The 19,940-nt window shown below is 56.4% G+C and overlaps 1 protein-coding gene across 8 annotated transcripts; it reads left to right on the top strand.

Moving 5' to 3' along the window:
• Positions 1–3,014: 3,014 nt before the first annotated feature.
• Positions 3,015–18,590, top strand: ETV4 (ETS variant transcription factor 4). Of its 8 annotated transcripts, none has more exons than XM_084863764.1 (13): positions 3,015–3,179; positions 3,710–3,903; positions 4,011–4,104; positions 4,324–4,371; positions 11,620–11,673; positions 13,073–13,199; positions 13,872–14,033; positions 14,214–14,473; positions 16,433–16,507; positions 16,664–16,732; positions 16,911–17,083; positions 17,344–17,445; positions 17,767–18,590. In XM_084863764.1, the coding sequence occupies exons 1-13, from the start codon at positions 3,134–3,136 to the stop codon at positions 17,989–17,991; spliced, it is 1,629 nt and encodes a 542-aa protein (XP_084719890.1). In that variant the 5' UTR covers positions 3,015–3,133; the 3' UTR covers positions 17,992–18,590. The 8 variants fall into 8 exon arrangements, with proteins under 8 accessions (XP_084719890.1, XP_084719891.1, XP_084719892.1 ...); XM_084863765.1 differs by having other exon boundaries at positions 13,890–14,033; XM_084863767.1 differs by having other exon boundaries at positions 3,053–3,179; positions 3,710–3,820.
• The last annotated feature ends 1,350 nt before the right edge of the window (positions 18,591–19,940 follow it).

Raw genomic sequence — 19,940 nt, forward strand, 5'->3', positions numbered from 1 at the left:
AGGACACCACTTAGCCATTTACCTCACCCGTTGGCCTTACCACGCCGTCCCTGGGTGAGCCTCTGAGCCCCACCCTCTAAGCCTTGGGACTCGGCTCTTCCAGACATTCTGTCTTCCCTTCACAGTCAGGTTGTCCAGGTCACCCCGTCCCCAGCCGCTGCCCCATCTGGAGGCCCCAGGGGGAGAACCTGCTTCTCTAATGCATCCTGAGCCTCTCAGTCTGATCCCGGGGCCTCATCCAGCTTCTCCTCCCTTCACAGCCCCAGCTAGGCCTCAGGCTGCCTTGGTCTGAACATCTGCATATCTAAGACCCATATTTACATTTTGTAACTTAGACTCCTGGGAAACTGGTCAGATAACAGTTCCAACATACCAAAGGGGAGGAAACCCCACCAAGCTGGGTTGGGAGGTGTCAGGTAGGCTGCTGTGTGTGTCCAGGAGAAGACTGTGAGCATCCTTCATCCGGGTGTGTCTATGGGTGTGCTCTGGCCCAGGCTTGTCCTCCATCTGGTTTGTTGTGTCTTCTCCCTAAAAGCAGTCTTTGTGCCTGTGGGTCTGGTTGGGGTGTCCTCAGTCTACTGAGTGGACCCTTGGGGGACCTTTGAGGCCTCAGTTTCCTCATTTGTAAAATGGGGACGACGCCTCACAGGACTGCTGTGAGTGCCTGCGTGAGTTCACGCAGGTCCAGCCCTGGCAGCAGAGCACGGCTGAGTGGGAGTTGGTCATTGTGATGTGACGCCAACAGAAATCTCCAGCCTCTCTCTTCCTTCCTCTCCCCAGCTACCTCGAACCCTGGGAGAGGCTCAGATGTTCTCCCGGGAGAGCTCAAGGTGATGAGCCCGGGTGTTGGTGAATTGGAGGCCAGCTGAACAGCAGTGGCAGCAACAGTGGCACCTTTTCTTACTCTGAGCCTGAGCCAGAGCCAGAGGAGGAGGTCCCTGCATGGGGAGTGGGGATGAGCCAGGGGCCACCCTCAGAAACAGCTGGGAACCCCTAAAAAAAAAACCCAACCTGAGTGCCCACTCTAGAACCCACCAGAATTTTCTTCATTGTTTTGGAGCCGTATCAGAGCTGCCTTCGGGAAGAATCCTGTCCTCCTCCCCCACGTCTCCTAGCCCGGAGACGTTACAAACTCCTCCCTGAACTGGTTCCATCCAGCCCAGAGCTGGGATTTGCTTGAGCTTGTCTCTCCTCCTTTGGGCAGGGTGTCTGCTAAGTTACATTCGTCTTGCCTTTCTTGTCCCTATTCACCAAACACGTATCTCGTGAGACCCCCTAAGCATGAAGCAGGCTGGGGGGAGAATTTCAGAGGCAAACGGACCTCCTTCGGGCCCTGGAGAAGTCTTCATCCTTAGGGACGACTAGACCATGAGGCAGAATAACAGGCAGCCCTGTTGGAGACACAGGCAGGAATGTGGTGTGTCCTTAAGGGATTGATTCAGACTGCCTGGCAGGCTTCCTGGAGGAGGGGCAGCAGACACGAGCCTTAAAGAATATCTCAGCAGAGAAGAGAGGGACATTCATTTTCATTTGCCCAAGATGATCTCACGGAATGAGCCCTAAACGGGTGCTGGAGTTTCGGTGTTTCAGTCCCCGCTCTGTCCCTGACCTGAGGAAAGAGCTCAATGTATCATCTCCTTCTCTGGACCTCCCGGTGCCTCCTCTGTAAAGTGGGGCGTTGGATTCGATGGATTTGAAAGCAGCTACTAGTGACCTGGGGATTGGCCAGTCTCTTGTGTAGATCACAAACAGGCAGCAAGCTAAACCAGGCTCTCCGCAAAGACGTGCATCCACGTTAGACCCAGAGAATTGTCTCTGGAAAAATAAAAAGGCGGGGTGTGTGTGTGTGTGTGTGTGTGTGTGTGTGTGTGTGTGTGTGTCATGTCCCGTGTGTCCCCCTGGCTGCAGCCTCAGCAGCCCAGCTCCCACGTGCTTGATTTGGGCACAGCTGTTTGCCTGGCACCCAGCATTGTGTCTGGCACCATAAATGTTTACTGAATAAAGAGAATAAATGAGGTGACAGAGATAATTGCCAGTGTTTTTTTTTTTTTTTTTTTTTTGGCTGGAACAGGAATCAGTCCTACCCCCCAGATCATCAGATCCCTTTGGGCTTTGGCTCCTTAATCCGCATGTGTGTAAGAGGAAAGATGGCTGAGGGGAGCTGTCCTTTCTGAGGTCCACGCTGGGGCCTCTGCCGCAATTACTAGAAAGTGGGTCACGCAACTGCTCTGCAGAGCACAGACCCTTGAGGGAGAGCCTGGATTCCACGCCAGCTCACATTTATGGAGTGCCCACTGTGTATTAGTTGTTGTCACGTAGCTTTAGTTTATTTCATAGTGGCCTCAAAGGGCTGGCTGTACAGGAGGACGTGGGCGATGGGGAACCGTAAACCCCAGCAGCCGAGTGACCTCAGCCTAGTCACCGCCCCTCTCGGGGTGTCCATTTTCCATCTCCGCAAAATGGAGACAATAGAGCCACCTCGCCAGGTTATGGGGATGAAATGAGCACGTGGAAGAGGAGCGTTTCATAAGCGCTAATTATTATTGTTCCTCCGGGCACACAAGTCCGCTCACCTCCCCTCCCAGGGCGCCTACGCAGACACGATCACACTCCCACGTCCATGCAGAGGCACAGGGACGCGGGCAGACGCCAGCGGAGGGGCTCGCCGAGCCTCAGACCCAGGGCCGCCGCCGAGCCCCTCGGAGGAGCCATCGAGTCCTCGGCGTCCCTCTTTCCCTCTCGGCTCTTTCTGAATGAACTCCGGCCGCGAGTTTATTTTTTTATGAATGAGAGCCCGGGCAGTGAATGAAGCCAGGAAGCAGCCCCTGCTTTCTGATTGGCCGCCGCGACTGGGAAACTCCGCCCCTCGGCTTGGCCATGCGAGTCTCCGGATTGGCGGACGTGCCCGGCCCTGGGGTTTCATTCACAAAAGTCAATGAAACAAAGGGAACGGGTTTGGGGGGGCCAGGGGGAGAGAGCTTGGGCCGAGAGGCAAGGGAAATGCACCAATCGGCGGCTCCCCCGGGCACACAACTGTCCGCCGCGCCCGGAAAACTAGCTCGTGCGCTGGGGACCCGAGGCCCGGGCCGCCGCGCTCCGGCCTAGCCCCGCGGCCTCGCCGCCGCCCCGGAGCATGCCCAGGACCCCCCGCGTCTCCAGCACAGGAGCCCCGGCCTCAGGTGAGGCTGCGGGAGGAAGAGGGAGGGACTCTCTGCCCGCGATCCCCTGCCTCGCCTTCAACACACACACCCCCACGCTCTCACTGTCACCCCCGCAGATTCCAGGGCGGCGGTGAGAGGGAGGCGCTGGGAATTCAGGGCTGGAGGGGGCGCGGGAGTTGTGGGCGTGCGGATGGTGCGCGCCCTGCCCGCTCCTCGGCGCGCGCGCGCGCACACACACACACACACACACACACACGCACGTCTTATGTAACCGAGCCCGGGTAGAGCAGGGCTGCAGAAAGCAGCCGAAACCGCGAGCCCGGCCGGCTCCCGGGAGCAGGTGGGACCTCCTCTGGCGGGAGGGGGGTGGCGACGGCGCTCCGAGCTCGGCAAGCGAAACCCCACCAATCGCCCGAGTGAGTCGGAGAAGTTTTGCCCGTCGGACCCAGAGCCTGGGGACGGTCCCCTCTCCCCGTCGCCCTTACCTACCCACCCCGCCCCGCTGCTTTCCCTGGACGGTGTGCGAACGCAGCCCGCCCCCCTCCCAGGTCTCTGCCCCCGCGCGGGGCCCGGGCCTCGCGGCCGGAGGGAGCGGCCGGATGGAGCGGAGGATGAAAGGCGGATACTTGGACCAGCAAGTGCCCTACACCTTCTGCAGCGTGAGCGCCGCGCCCGCCTCCACGCTCGGGGGGGCCCCCGCCCTGCACCTCGCCCCGCAGCCCCTGCCCCGAGGCCCCAGGGGGTCGGTCCTGGGTTGCCCGGCCCCTGAATCACCCCGAGAACCCCGTCCCGCCGCCTAGACCAGCCGACCTCAGGGTGATGAAGGGGCATTCTTCTCCTTCCCCGTAGAAATCTCCCGGAAATGGGAGCTTGCGCGAAGCGCTGATGGTCCCGCAGGGGAAACTCATGGACCCCGGCTCCCTGCCGCCCCCCGACTCCGAAGGTAAAGAGCCGGAGAGAGCACCGCTCCCCTCCCCACCACACACCCCTCCCCAAAGGACCGATCCTGGAGCCCCCACCCTTTTTGCCAAAAAGACTCGCCCTCCTCCAAGGGACTCGGGTCACTCTTGGCCCGGAGGGGGGTCTCCGGGCTCGCTGGGGTTCCCCCTCTCTCACCATCACCTCCACCTCACCTTCTCCAATTCCATTATTCACCCCTCAGATCTCTTCCAGGATCTAAGTCACTTCCAGGAGACGTGGCTCGCTGAAGGTGAGTAGTTCTATGACCTTTTCCATTACTGGGGTGTGTGTGTGTGTGTGTGTGTGTGTGTGTGTGTGTGTGTATGGGGGGGGGTGCTCTCAACCCCACTATTCCAACCCAGCCCACTTCCTCTCTCCCTGGCCTCAGAAGCTCTCCAGTGCCCCCTCCCCAAGGCCCCTGCCTTTCTGGTCCCCAGCACCCAGCATGGACACTTATACTGATATTTATTTTCTCTGCCCTGAGCCGGGCTTGTGTAACTAGGCCTGGGGATGAATCAGACCATTGTGTGGGGTATTTGCTTATTTGAATGGAACTTGGCCCCAGGCCCGTTTTCCTGGTTGAAATTTTCATTTGCAAAGTTTATTTGGCAGCCGCCGCCGGGCTGAGGTGTGTGTTGGGGCGTTGGGGGGAGGGGTGTGAGGGACAGGAAGATGAGGAGAAAGAGCAATTAATTTGTTACGTATCTTCAGGAGTTGCCAAAACATTGGTTTTTACCTAAATTCTTGCTTCCTCTGCTTCCCAATTCCCAGTTGCCAAACAACGTTCTGTCTGAGCCAAAAGAACAACAAACGTTTAAATTAATTCTTTTTTGCAGCACTTTGTCAAAGAGGGCTCTGAGCCCCCCCCTTCCCCTAATAGCCTTGATTGTAATTCTGATGGCAACGGATCCTCCTCCTTTCCTCCTGAATCCCTCCTCCCCAGGCAGATTCCCCCACTTGTGTGCGGTGGGTTAGCTGTAGCTGCAAGCTGGCTGAGGTGGGGTCAGGAGCTGGGCCTTGGCTCAGTGGGGAGCGTTCGGGGGTCTCCTGGTTGGAGGCATTGGTGTGTTTTGGTGGGGCCTGAGGGTGTCACTGGTGGGGCTGCAGGCAGGAGGCGAATGGCGTTTGGTCTCTAAGGAGGAAGGGCCCATCTCAGGGTCCCTTATTTTAACTCTCTGGAAACCGAGAAACCTTTCCGAAGGCTTTTCTCTTCTTTAGAATCTCCCCAGCCCTCCGTCTGGGCATCCTTGGTGATTGTTTTAAAGCTCAAACCCTGCTCCTCCGGAACCCTCTATAAAGGCTTGGGGTAGGAAGGGGAGATTCCTGATTAGGTCCTTGGAGTGAGACTACATCTGTCCTGACCAGTGTGGTGTCCCCAAAAACATAGGTGTTACACTACTTCGCATAGAGCAAGTGCTGGAAACACTTTGTGGAATCCGTGGCTCTCTGGGGGCTCTGGGGTACCGTGCACATCTTCCAGACTCAGCAAGCCCCGGGTGCCCAGCTGCGAGCTACAGGCAGAGCTATGCCCAGCCCGCCCAGCCTCCTCCTGAGGTCCCGAGGTTCCGGAGCTGGGCTGGCGCTGGGGAACGCAGAGGTGTCAGTTTCCACGTCTCTCAAAGACTTCCTTTCCCAGCGCCTGATCTCTGTCTGGCTCACCAGGCTCCTTGTCTGTCTGTCAGCTGAGGGTCCCAGTGCTCCCCGCAGTGGGCACCTCCCGGGGCTGAGGAGTGGGCTCAGAGGCTGGCATGTGGGCAGCCGCTGGTCCATTGGTGCCCGGGTTGGAATGGGAAGGAGAGGAAAATGTTCTCATCATCGTCTCTCCACCTCGGAAGCCCCACCCCTTGGCGGAGGGGGTCCGGGGACTGACTGTACGTGTGTGTCTCTCTGCGTGTGTCAGTGTGCGACGGTGAGCGTGTGTGCTTCATGCTGCTGTCCTGCAAGTGTCTGTGCATTTAAATCCAGTGGGTGGGGAGGTGGGGGTGGGGATCGTAGGACGGAGTGGGGGGGGCGCCAGCGCTGGGATCTCCTTGGTTCCCTCTCCTTCCTTCTGAGGGAGCAGCTCAGGTTCCCAGCTGGCGATGGATGGCCAGGCCTGAGGGGGGGTGCTGAGGCCGCTTGCTCCTTCGCATTCTCTCTGTGGAGACAGATGCAGCTGCCGGGGCCCTGCCCCCCTGCTCCACCCCAGCACCACCCCAGCCTCCTCTCCTGCCTCTTCCCACCAGGTCAGTGGCCCCTGCCGCCCAGGGGGAGCTTTGGGGTGGCAGGGAGGGGCCAGCCCCTTTGGAAACCTGCCAGAAATGGGGTGCAGCTGTGGGAATGGGGGCTGGAGTCCAACCGGCCTCCCTCAGCCTGAATCTTTCCTACAGCCCCAATTTGGAAAGCAGCAGCAGGTCCTTGTAGTGTGTGTGTGTGTGTGTGTGTGTGTGTAGGGGGGGGATTGGGGGTGCGAGGATTGTGAAACAGTCCATGGATGCCCAGGTTGGATCCAGGTCGATGTGATTGTGGGTTCGGAGTCTGTCCGGTCATCATTGGGGGTGAGTGTGAGTGGGGTTCTGTAGGGGCAGGCAGTTCAGCTGTCTTTGGGGTTGGGGTTTTTCTAGATAGAGCAAAGGGGGGTACAGTGAGTCCAAGAGGGCATTCTGGTTTCGGGGTGCCTGGATCTGTTGAGTTGCCGGAGAAAGGATCCGGCTGCTGTCCGGAAACGCAAGCTCAGGAGGCTGAGCCCATGCCGCGCTGGTTATGGCAAAAGGTGTGCTGCTTTGGGTCCAGGGTTGCTTTCCCGGCTTGTGGGGGCCCTGGGGAACAATGACACGCTGACTCCCGGCCATCGATGGCCTTTGTGTGGGTCTGTGCAGCCGAGGAGCTCTGCAGAGGAATTGCAGGGGGCCTAGCGCTCTCTGACACGGTGAAATGTTGGGGTGTGCCATACACAAAGGAATGTGGGTTTTTCTAGAAATAGAATGATCCTTGCCCTTATGAGATTCTCAGAGGTGGGTCTCTGCTCCCCTTTTCCTAAGAATCACTGCTCTCAGTCCCCCCGCCGCCGAGGTCTCCAGTCCCCTTGCCCTTGGTTTCCCCCATTGTCTTTGTAAACCCAAAGGAGACCCTTTGTGGGAAGGGTGTGCATGGGGGCTGGGGGGGGGGGGTTACTCGTGTGCTGCCGTGAAGTAAAGGAATTGGGGGGGGGGGTGAATCCCTGGGTATGCCCGCCAGAGCCTTAGCTTGTCTGTGGGGAGAGATGGGGTTAATCCCATCCCCCAGTCTTTTAGCAAGAACACCTCCTTCTACATGTTTCTGGCTCCATCTCTTCTAGAAGGTTCCTGGGGACAGAGGTCTCCTCCACTGGCACAGAACTGGTTCCTTCCCGAACAGAGGATGGGGGCAGGGGAAGGGTGGGAGCTGAGGCCAGTGCTGACACAAAGGAGCAGAAGCTTTGGGGAATGGCTCCCGCCTCTCCACTAGGATTCCTTAAAAGGCCCCTTCCTCCCGCGATTGGGCCCCGGGAGGGGAGATGGTGCTGGGGCTTACGTGGCGATGGTGAGAGGCTCATCTGAGGTGGAATTAGCTGCTTGGGAAGTCCCCAAGCCCCTCCTCTCCTACTACCCCCAGCCTCCTCGTGGGAAGGATGTGCCCTAAAAATTCTCTCTTTGGGCATTTTGCTGGCTTGGCACGTTTCCCATCCTTCAGCACCTGCCATGCCCACAGGCAGATAACCGCGACCTTAGTGCCAGGGTGGGGTTGGGGGAAGACTGGCACACTGGCTTGGCAGCCAAATCTCAGCCAAGTTAACAAATAAATAAAGAATGGCGTACACTCAGGACCAAACATGGTCACTAGAAATCTGCTCTCCAGGAAGGTGAGGTGCAGTGTTAAAGATTACTGTTTCTATTTCTTTTTGTTGTTGTCAGTCCTCACCCCGGCATATTTTCCCACTGATTTTTTAGAGGGAGTGGAAGGAAGGGGGAGAGACAGAGAGAGAAACATGGATGTATCAATTGATTGCCTCCCGGGTCGAGCCCGCAACCGAGGTACCTGCCCTTGACCGGAATCAAACCCGGGACCCTTCAGTCCACAGGCCGATGCTCTACCCACTGAGCCAAACCGGGCCGGGCCTCCCGTCCCTATTTCCATCTTTGTTAATAGTTTCTGAGCAACTGCGGCCCTGCCCCGCCCCTTTGGGAGAAGCCAGTGATCTAGGGAAGGGCCAGTCAGGGACTGGGGTTCAGGCCACAGCCCTTTGCCTCCACTGACTTGTCCTGGCCCCGGGAAGAGGATGGCACGGCCTCCTCTGGAGTGTGGTCTGTGTGCGGGGGTGGCCCTCAGCCCCCGGGACTGCTGTGGAGCGGAGATCCTGGCCACGTCTTCAGGCCTGGGCTAGAAGGGAGGGCAGGACGAGCCCTAGGGCTCTCATGTGAGCTGGCATGTGACGTCAGTGGGAGATGCCCCAGCCGTCACCTCAGAGGAAAGCAGCAGCTAACGAAGCCCCAGAGGGGACTCGTGTGCGTCAGCCTCCCCGGGGTCTGCACCCCCTCCTCCGCCCGCAGGCCCGCCTCGCCTGTGCAGCAGGGCGGGAAATGCTGCTCATCCCGCTCCCGGTACCCCGTCCAGCCCCCTGTGGCTGGGCCAGAGAGCACGGCATGGGCGAACGTGGGCCTGCACCAATCATGCCCATTCTTACGGCACTTGTTAAAAATAAAGCTGCCTATGCCGAAACCGGTTTGGCTCAGTGGATAGAGCATCGGCCTGCGGACTGAAGGGTCCCAGGTTCGATTCCGGGCAAGGGCATGTACCTTGGTTGCGGGCACATCCCCAGTAGGGGGTGTGCAGGAGGCAGCTGATCGATGATTCTCTCTCATCGATGTTTCTAACTCTCTATCCCTCTCTCTTCCTCTCTGTGAAAAATCAATAAAATATATTTAAATGAAAAAAATAAATAAAACTGCCTATGGAATGAGACTTGGGGGTGGCTTGGAATCCCTGTTTTAACAATGTGCCCAGGCTCTTGATCCGGGCCAGTTAGGAAACGGTTGCTTTTGTGCCCTAGAGTGGGGCTTCTGAAAAGACGTGTGCTCCCTGTGTGTGTTTTTGTTTTTGCCAAGGGGTGTCATGTCCTACTGACTTACTTGATCACTTTAGAGTTGTTTTACGTTGAGGTTTCATCAAGTCTTTAGCTGTTGGTGGCTCCTGATTCTTAAACCCCCCTCTGCCCAATCTCTCTGTCAAGAAGTCAACTGCCTATAAACATCCATTTTAGGATCTAAACATCTATTTTAATAAAACTCTTAAGTTTTAAAGAGTGGCGTGCACTCAAGACCAAACATGATATTTAAAGCAAGTTGGTGAAGAATTTTTCTGCCACCGCCTAACGTGTGCCACGTGAGAAGGGTTTTCCCCGGAGGACCTGCCTCTAATCAAATGGTACCTGGTGGTGGAGAGAGGGGAGCCCTCAGGGTGAGGAAGGGCTGGTTGGCTGGTTGGTTGGTTGGTTGGGATCTCTTCCTTCTTGCTCCCAGGCCTACCATCCCGGCTCCCATCAGCCTGAGGACAGAGGTCATTCTATCTTTATTCACAAAGTTGACAAATAATGCGTGGAGAGCCTATTGTGAGCCAGACGCCATTCCTGGGGCACTGGGGAATCAGATGAACAAGACAGATAAGCTGAAACGGGTTTGGCTCAGTGGGTAGAGCGTCGGCCTGCAGACTGAAAGGTCCCAGGTTCGATTCCGGTCCAGGGCATGTACCTTGGTTGCGGGCACATCCCCAGTAGGGGGTGTGCAAGAGGCAGCTGATCAATGATTCTCTCTCATCGATGTTTCTAATTCTCTATCCCTCTCCCTTCCTCTCTGTAAAAAATCAATAAAATATATATATATTTTTAAAAAAGACAGATAAGCCCCATGCTCTCAGCAAGCTTGCCTTTCTGGTAGAAGAGATGGACAATAAATACGTGAACATAGTTAATAAGTTCAGGTTCCCATGTCGTGCTGGGGAAGAAATAAAACGGATGCAAGAAAGGAGTGGGAGGGGGACCTCTGGGCTGGGTGGTCAGAGAAGACCTCTGAGGAGGTGACAAAGTGAACTAAAACTTCGGTGGCCAGAAAAAAAATAGGCAGACAAAGATCTGGGGAAGAGGGATCAAGCTGACGAGCTTTGAAAAGAGACCAGCGCTTGGGAGAGTAAAGGGCCAGCACAGGCAGGTCAAAGAGGTAAACGCATCAGACCATGCGGGGCCTTGGAGGCCGAGGGGAAGAGTTTGGGATTCGCACTTTAAGCAGGAGAGCGAAGGGATTTGACTTCTGTGGCCCTGACAGCTATGTGGAGAACACCTGACTAGCAGGTGAGAGTGGAAGTGGCGAGTTTTGATTAGAGGCTGTGGCTGAAATCACCAAGGAAGATACTATGGAGCCTTCGCAAATGGGGTGTCTAGTTGTACAGGCGAGAACGAGTGAGGGTGTTCTCCAGCCGTCTCCTTGAACCCTCACCCTTACCAGCCATTCCTGATTCTGATCATCTTATCCATCAGCCTCTCCACGGTCTAACCTGAGAGCAGTCTCCTTGGGTACCAGCCCCTCACCTTTGAGCCCCTCTCTTCTTGGCCTATCAGGAAGTTCTTGGTGTCTTCCTTTTCCCTTCCTGTTATAACCTAGTCTTGAGAGAGGGGCAAACCTGGGCAAAGACTCTGGAGTCAGGGGAGGTACTCAGCGGTAGACCCACCTAAAGGAGTTGGTGAGACCAGGATAAGGACTATGAATCAACCCAGATGTCCAGGTTGGAGGCCATGGGTGAGCTACTGTTCTAGTTTAGTTTTGCTGCCGAAATCCCAAACCCAGCACCTCCCACGCTGGAACACTGGGAATGCTCCTTTGAGAACTTCCAAGCTTGGGAGCCCTTCTCTCTCCTAGCTGCACATCAAAGGGATGAGGCCCTGACCTCCCAGGATCCCCAGCCTCTTCCCCTCCATTCTCATCCCTTTTTTTTAACCTGCCTCCAACCACCCTCTTTTCTCCGTTCCATCTCTTCCTGGGATCTAGAGTTCTAGATTTCACTTTGTAGGTTGTATACAATGCAGATTCCTGCCCAGAGTCAGAATCTCCCCTGTGATTCAAAGTCCACAGGCTCTCACTCCTTGTCATGCCTGCCCATCCCAGCGGTGACTGCTGTTGCTTTGAGAGGGCTTTGTAAACTCTGAGGGGCAGGGCTGTCTTCACTGCGGAAACATGGAGGGAACAAAGACAAAGCATCTTGGAAAAGACTGGAATCTGCTCAGACAGGTTCTGAGAATCTGCAGCCTCTCCCCTCCAGGGTCTCAATGGAGCCAGAGATGGAGGGCGCTAGGACCTGGTGCGGAGTTGCCTTTCTTTCTAGGAAGGCTGTTTTGGGGTGGGTGCTGATCTGCTGGGCTGCTTTAATGGTAGCTCCCAGGGGCTGCCATCCAAGGCCCAACCCCCACCCCCTCAACCCCCAATCTAGACTCACCTTTGACCTCTCTTCGCAGCTCAGGTACCAGATAGTGATGAACAGTTTGTTCCTGATTTCCATTCAGAGAACTGTGAGTAGAGGGCCCTGGGTAGAGGGGATGGGGAGTGGGGAAGGGCAGGAAATGAGTCACAGGAACAGAGAATCACAAAAGATCAACTCGTTCTCTCCTAAAGAGAGGGGTGGAGGGCAGGGCTCCCCATTCTCGGGTTTGGACTCAAAGACCTTGGCTCCAATGGGGCTTTCTCCACCTTAGCTGTGTGGCCTCGGAGCAGGCACTTCATCTCTCTGGTCCGCCATCCCCTGGTTTCCGAAGTGGGCAGGCTTCGGCCAGTTCAGCAGGGCCCAGTTCTACCATTCCACGTTACTTCCATGCAACTTGGGAGCTATCTCGTGCCCCCAACCAATTAGCAATGTCTGTAGACATTTTTAGTTGCCACACTGGAACTAGATGCTACCGGCCCCTAGTGGGGAGAGTATCGTGGGATGCTACTAAATACCCTATACCCGTGGTCTGCAAACTGCGGCTCGCCAGCCACAAGCAGCTCTTTGGCCCCTTGAGTGTGGCTCTTCCACAAAATACCACGGCCTGGGCGAGTCTATTTCGAAGAAGTGGCGTTAGAAGAAGTTTAAGTTTAAGAAATTTGGCTCTCAAAATATCATTGTACTGTTGATATTTGGCTCTGTTGACTAATGAGTTTGCCGACCATTGCCCTATACAATGCTCAGGAGATACCCTCACCCCCACCCCCCGCCCAACAAAACATTATCTGGCCCAAATGTCAATAGTTCCTGCTTTAATGTCAGATACTTTGCTCTCAATTGTCTTCCTAAATGAAATGAAACAGGGCACACAGACCCGGAAACAGCAGATAACAGATGGGGTTGGTAGTAGGCATTTGACCCGGCTGCAGTAGGACAGAGCCTCACACTCTGCCAACTTGGACCCAACTCGTTGCTCCTCCGCCTGGTGGCTGGAGTTTGAGGACCCAGCAGAGGCCACAGGCCAGGCCCATGTTCACAGATAATTAGGAGTCTGTGTATAACGCTCGTCAGCTGACATGTGAGTGGCTCACACCCAGCCTCCACCAGAAAGAGGAAGATTCTTTACAGCTCCAAATAAGAAAGCATCCCTCTCCCTCGGAATTTTCCAGGGCGCTCGGGAAAACCACAGGCCCGAGATTCAAAGTGCTCGCCCCTACAAAGGTGTCTTTTTGGGGTGGGTTTTGGATTGTGTGAAATGTTGAATTCGGGACCATTTCTTTGGTTAATATTAGACATTTTCCCGATGGATAAAACTAGACATAACGTACAAGTAGCCAAACTGCTTAATGCTTAAACGTGTGGAGACCCAGAGCAGGGCCCAGGCTGTGCCGGTCCCCCAGCCGGCCCTCGGAGAGCAGCGAGTGGAGGAAGCCCTCACTGCCTCTTCTGAGACACTCTGCCCGCTCTGCCCCCTTCCACCCCCACAGTAGCTTTCCACAGCCCCACCACCAGGATCAAGAAGGAGCCCCAGAGTCCCCGCGCAGACCCGGCCCTGTCCTGCAGCAGGAAGCCGCCTCTCCCCTACCACCATGGCGAGCAGTGCCTTTACTCCAGGTGAGGGCCGCCCCGCGACGGAGGAGGGAGGGGCACTCGTGAGCAGAGGCAGCAGTTGAAATGAAATGCACGTGAGCCGAAACCGGTTTGGCTCAGTGGATAGAGCGTCGGTCTGCGGACTGGAGGGTCCCGGGTTCGATTCCGGTCAGGGGCATGTGCGTTGGTTGCGGGCACATCCCTGGTTGGGGGTGTGCAGGAGGCAGCTGGTCGATGTTTCTCTCTCATCGACGTTTCTAGCTCTCTGTCCCTCTCCCTTCCTCTCTGTAAAAAATCAATAATAAATAAATAAATAAATAAATGCACGTGAGAGGACAGAAAGGATTTCCGAGCTCCCGGAAGGGAGCGGTGCAGGGAGGGTATCCTCCGAGCAGTTAGGAGTGGGCCCCGGGGCTGTGTGCGAAGGCTGGCCACGTTTGTTCCCACTGAAGAAGCCCAGTCAGTGGCTCTGGGCTGCGGGGCAGTGTGCCCAAGACCACACCCCGCGTGAGCATGTACAAAGGGTGAAAAAGTCATTCGGGGCCTTGTCTGGCTCCTGCCGTTCCTTTCCCGGCACCCTGTCCTCTTCCTTCTCCTCTAACCCCGTGCCCTGACTTCTCTGGGGATGGCTGAAGGGTTCGAAGATGCTCGCCTGGCTTTTCTGCCCCCTCACCCCCGTCTCCCCCTCAACTCCAGTGCCTATGACCCCCCTAGACAAATCGCCATCAAGTCCCCCGCCCCCGGTGCCCCCGGACAGCCGCCCCTGCCGCCCTATCCCCGGGCAGAACAACGGAGTTTCGTGAGATCCTCTGGCACCTCCCAGCCCCCCCCTGGCCATGGGTACCTCGGGGAGCATAGGTAAGGAGACCCCCCCAGAATGGGAGCTGAGGGTCCTCCATCTGCCCCTTAGTGACCTGGTGTGGGGGGAGGTAGGGGGGGAGGGATATTGACACCCACACCCACCCTGGAGCCCACTCTGCAAGCTTTGGGGAGGACTTCATCTAATGCTCTCCTCCTTCTCCATCCCCCCCTGTCCAGCTCTGTCTTCCAGCAGCCCTTGGATTTGTGCCACTCCTTCACCTCCTCTCAGGGAGGGGGCCGGGACCCCCTCCCAACCCCCTACCAGCACCAGCTGTCGGAGCCCTGCCCACCCTACCCCCAGCAGAGCTTCAAGCAGGAATACCTGGACCCCCTGTACGAACAGCTGGCCATGGGCCAGGGTGGGGTCAATGGGCACAGGTACCCAGGGGCGGGGGTGGTGATCAAACAAGAGCAGACGGACTTCGCCTATGACTCGGGTAAGAGACCTCTCAGGTGGGAGGGGTCGGGGTGAGGTTGCTGGGCGGGGTGGCATGTGATAACCCCCCAGAACGTCTTTCCCCCAAGTTCTTTATCTTCCTCTCTTTTTACTAGTTCACAAAGCCAACCCATTCACTTTCTTCATGGGTTCGAAAGAATTGTCATTTTTTTTCAGTCAGCAAGCTTTATATTCAGATAAAAAAATAAATGGGATGTAGGTCCTTACCCCTCAGGTAGCATGTGATGTAATAGGCAAGTTAAGCCATTTCTTTCTGTGTCTATTTAACAGGTGCTTGAGAGTTTAATCACCTGTAGAGTCCATAGTACTGCTGGAGGAGTATGAATTTGTGAATTTAGAGGATACAAAGATTAATAGGTTATTCTCAGTCCCAGGGATGCTTAACAATAGGAAGGGAGCCCAGGGTGATTCATCAGTTGAGGGTTGACCCGTGAACCAGGAGGTCAGAGTTCAATTCCCAATTCAGGCTGGATCCCCAGTCTGGGATGTGCAGGAGGCAGCTGATCAATGATTCTCTCTCATCATTGATGTTTCTCTCCCTCTCCTTTCCTCTCTTTAAAATCAATAAAAGCATTTTTTTTTTTTTTTTTTAATACGAAGGGATTTGAATGAAGAGAAACATGAACTTGAAACTAGCCAGGTTCCTAGTTCCCAGTTGGGACTCAGGGTTAATACAACCTGTTCAAGCCCGCCATCTTGGCCAGAGCTGGATACCGGAAGTAGGGGCTGCTGTAAACTCTAGTTCCACCCTGTTTACCGGAGTGAGATGCACTCAGCCATATATTCATCAACAGCAGTAGTTTAAGGCCCCGAGTGCACAAGGATGGCCCTTCTCAGTGAGGAAGGGCCCAGAAAACCTTGGCTCGTTACACTGTTACTATCCCCAACTGAATTGCTATGCACTTGCGTGAGGAAAATATCCAGCCGTTAGAATAGGCTCAGAGCTGGCCAGAGCTTTCGCATTTCCCCTTTTTCTGATGCTCAGCACAGTCTTTTAGGGGCAGGGGAAGGAACCACAGAGCCTGAGTGAGGGCCAGAAGGGCACTCCTCTCCTCCGCCCGGGGCCTAAGCCTGAGCCATGCCAGCAGGGAGATGCAGGAAAGCGGAGGGAGACGCTCTTGCCGCTGACCTTCAAAGGATGTAGACCGGAGGAGATCATGTTACTTGCCCTTGAACTCCCGCCCCTCCCCCCCCAGCTTCCTCTGAAAGGAGTCAGGAATTCCATTCACAAAATGGATGCATGAATGAGCCCACGCTCCCGCCTCCTCCCGGAGGTGTCAGGTTTCACCGTCTCATTCATAGGTGGGAGTGGAGGGCCAAGGGGCTGGAACTTGAATGGGTGGCTTCGCACCACCAACTCCTCCAGGTGGAGCGGGGATGTTTCCATCCTGTGGAGTGGAATCCAACGGAGTGGAATGGGCTCTGCTGTCAGAGCTGGAAAAAAAAAAAAAAAACCCGGCCCAGTGCCCACTGCCTCTTCCCTAATTACAGATCCGTGCAGTCTCTCTCCCTCCCACCCACTCTCCTTTCCTCCATGGATTCCTCCCTCCCTCATATAGCACACTGGGCAGGGAATCTGACCTGCTGACCGGAGGTTGGCCCATTCCAGGGGAGTCTTAGACGTGGACACTGTACCCTTTCCCCGGAGGTTCATCGCTATCCCTCCCTCCTCCCCCCAAACTCACAGGAAACAGCTGCTCCCTGGAATCCTGGGCCTTGTGGAACAGCTTTACCCACCCCAGCTGCTGCCACCCCTGCCCTCTGGCTCAGCCTCACACCCCCTCTGGGTGAACTTCCCCTGGGACCGGGGTAGGCAGGCAGGCAGCTGGGAACAGAGCCGGAAAGCAGGCTGGCAGGAAGTTCTTAAGTGTGTGTAGGCCTGCTGCCCCCACCTCCGCCCCAGCCGCCAATAACATCGCCCTTCTTTCTCTACCCCCAGATGTCCCCGGGTGTGCGTCAATGTACCTCCATGCAGAGGGTTTCCCCGGACCCTCTCCAGGGGACGGGACCATGGGTAAGGCAGCCCCCGCTCCCTGCCAAGTCCTCCAGGTCAGAAAGGGGTCCTGCCACGGGGGGGAGGGTCTCCTGACCAGGAATCCCTCTGGACACTCTGGGGTCTCGTCGGTGAACCCCCCCCAGATCTGAGTGACCCCCCACCTTCCTCCTCAAGGCTATGGCTATGAGAAACCTGTGCGACCATTCCCAGAGGATGTCTGTGTCGTCCCTGAGAGATTTGAAGGTCAGAGACGTGACTGTTCATGAGAGGGTCAGGTTTTTCTCTGTGCCCTCGGACTGTGTCACCTGGGAATCACATGACATTTTCATGAGAAAGGGCCCGGAAAGGCCCCTGGGGAGAGAAGGCTGCCAGGGGGACCCAAAGGCGCAAGCCCTACCCGCCTGCTCCCTGTGCTCCCCAGGAGACATCAAGCAGGAAGGGATGGGAGCATTCCGAGAGGGGCCGCCCTACCAGCGCCGGGGCGCCCTGCAGCTGTGGCAGTTCCTGGTGGCCCTGCTGGATGACCCAACCAACGCTCACTTCATCGCCTGGACGGGCCGGGGGATGGAGTTCAAGCTGATCGAGCCTGAGGAGGTGGGCCTCCCCGACGTTCCCTCCCCTCCTTCCCACGGGTCTTGGGCCTGGCGATGAGCGAGCCTGGGAACGGGTGGCATGGGTCTTCACCATCATCGTTGCCGAGTTCTTACCAAACCGGGGTCTCTGAGCCGGTGCTTATTTGCCTGACCCGCTCAGCGTTGTGCACTGGAAATCTCCAGTGCCTTCTCTGACCCACCGCTCACGTTTCCTCTGCTGAGCCAGCGTCGCCATCCCCAAATCCTCCTGTTTCCCCGCAGGTCGCCAGGCTCTGGGGCATCCAGAAGAACCGGCCCGCCATGAATTACGACAAACTGAGCCGCTCCCTCCGATACTATTACGAGAAAGGCATCATGCAGAAGGTCAAGGGGCTAAGGGCCCGGGGACAAGAGGGTGGGGGGCAGGGGGGACAGAGGCGCCTTCTCGGGAGTTTGCAGGAGCAGAGATAGTGAGCCAGTCGGAAGGGACAAGAAATTGTGGACAATCCCCCCAAGAAAGTGCTAACCATTAGGAAGTCCACATCATTGGAGAGGTTGAGATCAGAGTTGAACCCCAGAAGGGAGCTGGCTGCTTAGAGGAACGAGTATGGAGAGAAGTGAACTTCGCACATGTGCCTAGGCCCCTTCCCCACCCCTGCACGGACCCGGAGAGCGTTAGACGGACCCAACCCTCTCTCCCCACAGGTGGCCGGAGAGCGCTACGTATACAAGTTTGTGTGCGAGCCCGAGGCCCTCTTCTCCCTGGCCTTCCCGGACAACCAGCGTCCGGCTCTCAAGGCCGAGTTCGACAGGCCGGTCAGTGAGGAAGACACAGTCCCCCTGTCCCACTTGGACGAGAGCCCCGCCTACCTCCCAGAGCTGGCCGGTCCCGCCCAGCCCTTCGGCCCTAAGGGTGGCTACTCCTACTAGCCCCTGGCGGCTGCTCCCTGGCCACCGGGGCGCTGTCCTGTGTACATAGAGATGAATCTGGTGTCGGGGAAACCCTCACTCTGAAACCCACAGATGTCTTGGAGCAGGTTCCCACTGGCCTATCAGCCAGCCGCCCTGGCCCAGACTCTGCGCGGTGCACCAGAGTCCACGGGAAGGACACGTGGAGACGCCGCGAGTGCAAGGTGGAGTCTCAGAAACTCCCAGGGGTCTCACCTCTGGCCTCTTCCTCGGTCCATCCGAGAGGCCCAAGCCCCGCCCCTCCCCCATCGCAGAGAACAAGCGTTTGTTCTCTTCCGGGGGACAAAGAAGCATCCCTACTGTATCCTGGTGGGGAGGACACTCTGGGCTCCCCAGATCGCCCGCTGCGGGGAGGCAGAAGCCTGGATCTTGCACTCCACTCCAGGCTGTGGCCCTGGAGGGTCCTGCTTGTCAGTTCTTGGTGCTCTGTTGCCCAGAGGTGGGGGCAGGGAGGCCTGGGTTCCTGCTCCCAGGGCCCTTTGCCTGTTCCTAGGCCCAGGCCTGGGGTATCACCTCCACCCCCACGTCTGCCAGACCCTAATAAAGGCCCCTGCTTCTCCCGTCCCGTGTCCTCTTTGCTGCCAGGGGAGAAGGGCCCGGTTTAAAAGAGCTTGACCTTGAGGCAGATGACCAGTTTGGGGTGTTTCCCTGACACAAGTTACCAAATGGTTCTTGGGAAAGGACAGTTCACCTTTTCCTCTGGAAAATGGGTTCATGGGCTCAGTGATCCTTTCCCCCTCCCAGGATTATTATGGGAAGATCCTGAACTAATGTGCATAGGGCACTTTGTGATCTAGGCCAGTGCTTGGCCATCTCCCTGTGGGGTAGGGCTCCTGGAGCGTGTCCGGGCAGGATTTGGCCTGTGGTTTGTGACCACAGCTGATCCGTGAACAGTGTGTTCCCCCTCCTGCCGTGGCTCCAGATTGCTGTTTCTGCTGAGGTTGGGGACAGAGTTTGGAGAGGGTCTGGAGAACGGGAAAAGACACCCAGACGAGGGTGAAGGGCGGTGGAACGAGCCCTGGGTTCTGGCCAGTGTAGGAAAAGGACCTAGATCTTTGGGGGGAAGGTCAGTGGGGAACAGCAGGCTCTCCTGCCCTGGAGCTGAGTTTTCGGGGGGGAGGGGGGGGGGAGTGGGAAGGAAAGGCTGAGAAAGCGGTGACACCCAGAGAAAGGCGTGTGACTATGAGTATGACCAAGGGGTTCTGGGGAGTAAGCGGGAGGCCGCTGTCCACCCAGGCCCTGTGCAAACCGCTTCCCAGGAGCCAGGCGCTCTCCAGTTAAATCCGAGCCACAGCCACGCTGAGGCCGGACTGCCCTGTCCTCCAGCGCCTGCCACACCTCAGTTCCTGCTCAGCACTAATGCCGACACCCAACAGTCCCCACAGGAAGGGATGCCTCTCAAGCACCACCTACAAATAAAAAGCAACTTCTTATTCCCCTAGAAACAAAATATCAATGTACTGATGTTTCTAAAATTTAGAGCAAGGAAAAGAAAAATTTTAAGCATATATATATATATATATATATATATATATATATATATATAAAATTTCATTCCATATTAAAGCCAGGATATCCCAGCAAGAAGGTGTAAAATTTGAATGGAAACAGGTCCTGAGCACCTGCACGTGACACTGGGATTTAGATGAGAATCTGCATCACAGAAAATATCTCGCAGGCTGAGACCTGTGACCTCTGGCCTCTAAAATGTTCATTAACAAGCCGCTCCCCACAACTCTGTTCACAGCTTTAAACTTGGAGAGGCACTGCTCCAGGGAGTCAGCTACAACACTCTCCCCACCCCCCTTCCCCCCCGAGGAAATTCCTCAGGCCAAAGGAAAGAGCCAAAAAAATCGGGCTCCAGACCTGATGAAGGTGAACCCGGGCCGAGAAGCCTGACCCAGCAGCAG

The sequence above is a fragment of the Pipistrellus hanaki genome (assembly GCF_964339955.1).
Source record: "Pipistrellus hanaki genome assembly, chromosome: 16".
NCBI lineage: Eukaryota > Metazoa > Chordata > Mammalia > Chiroptera > Vespertilionidae > Pipistrellus > Pipistrellus hanaki.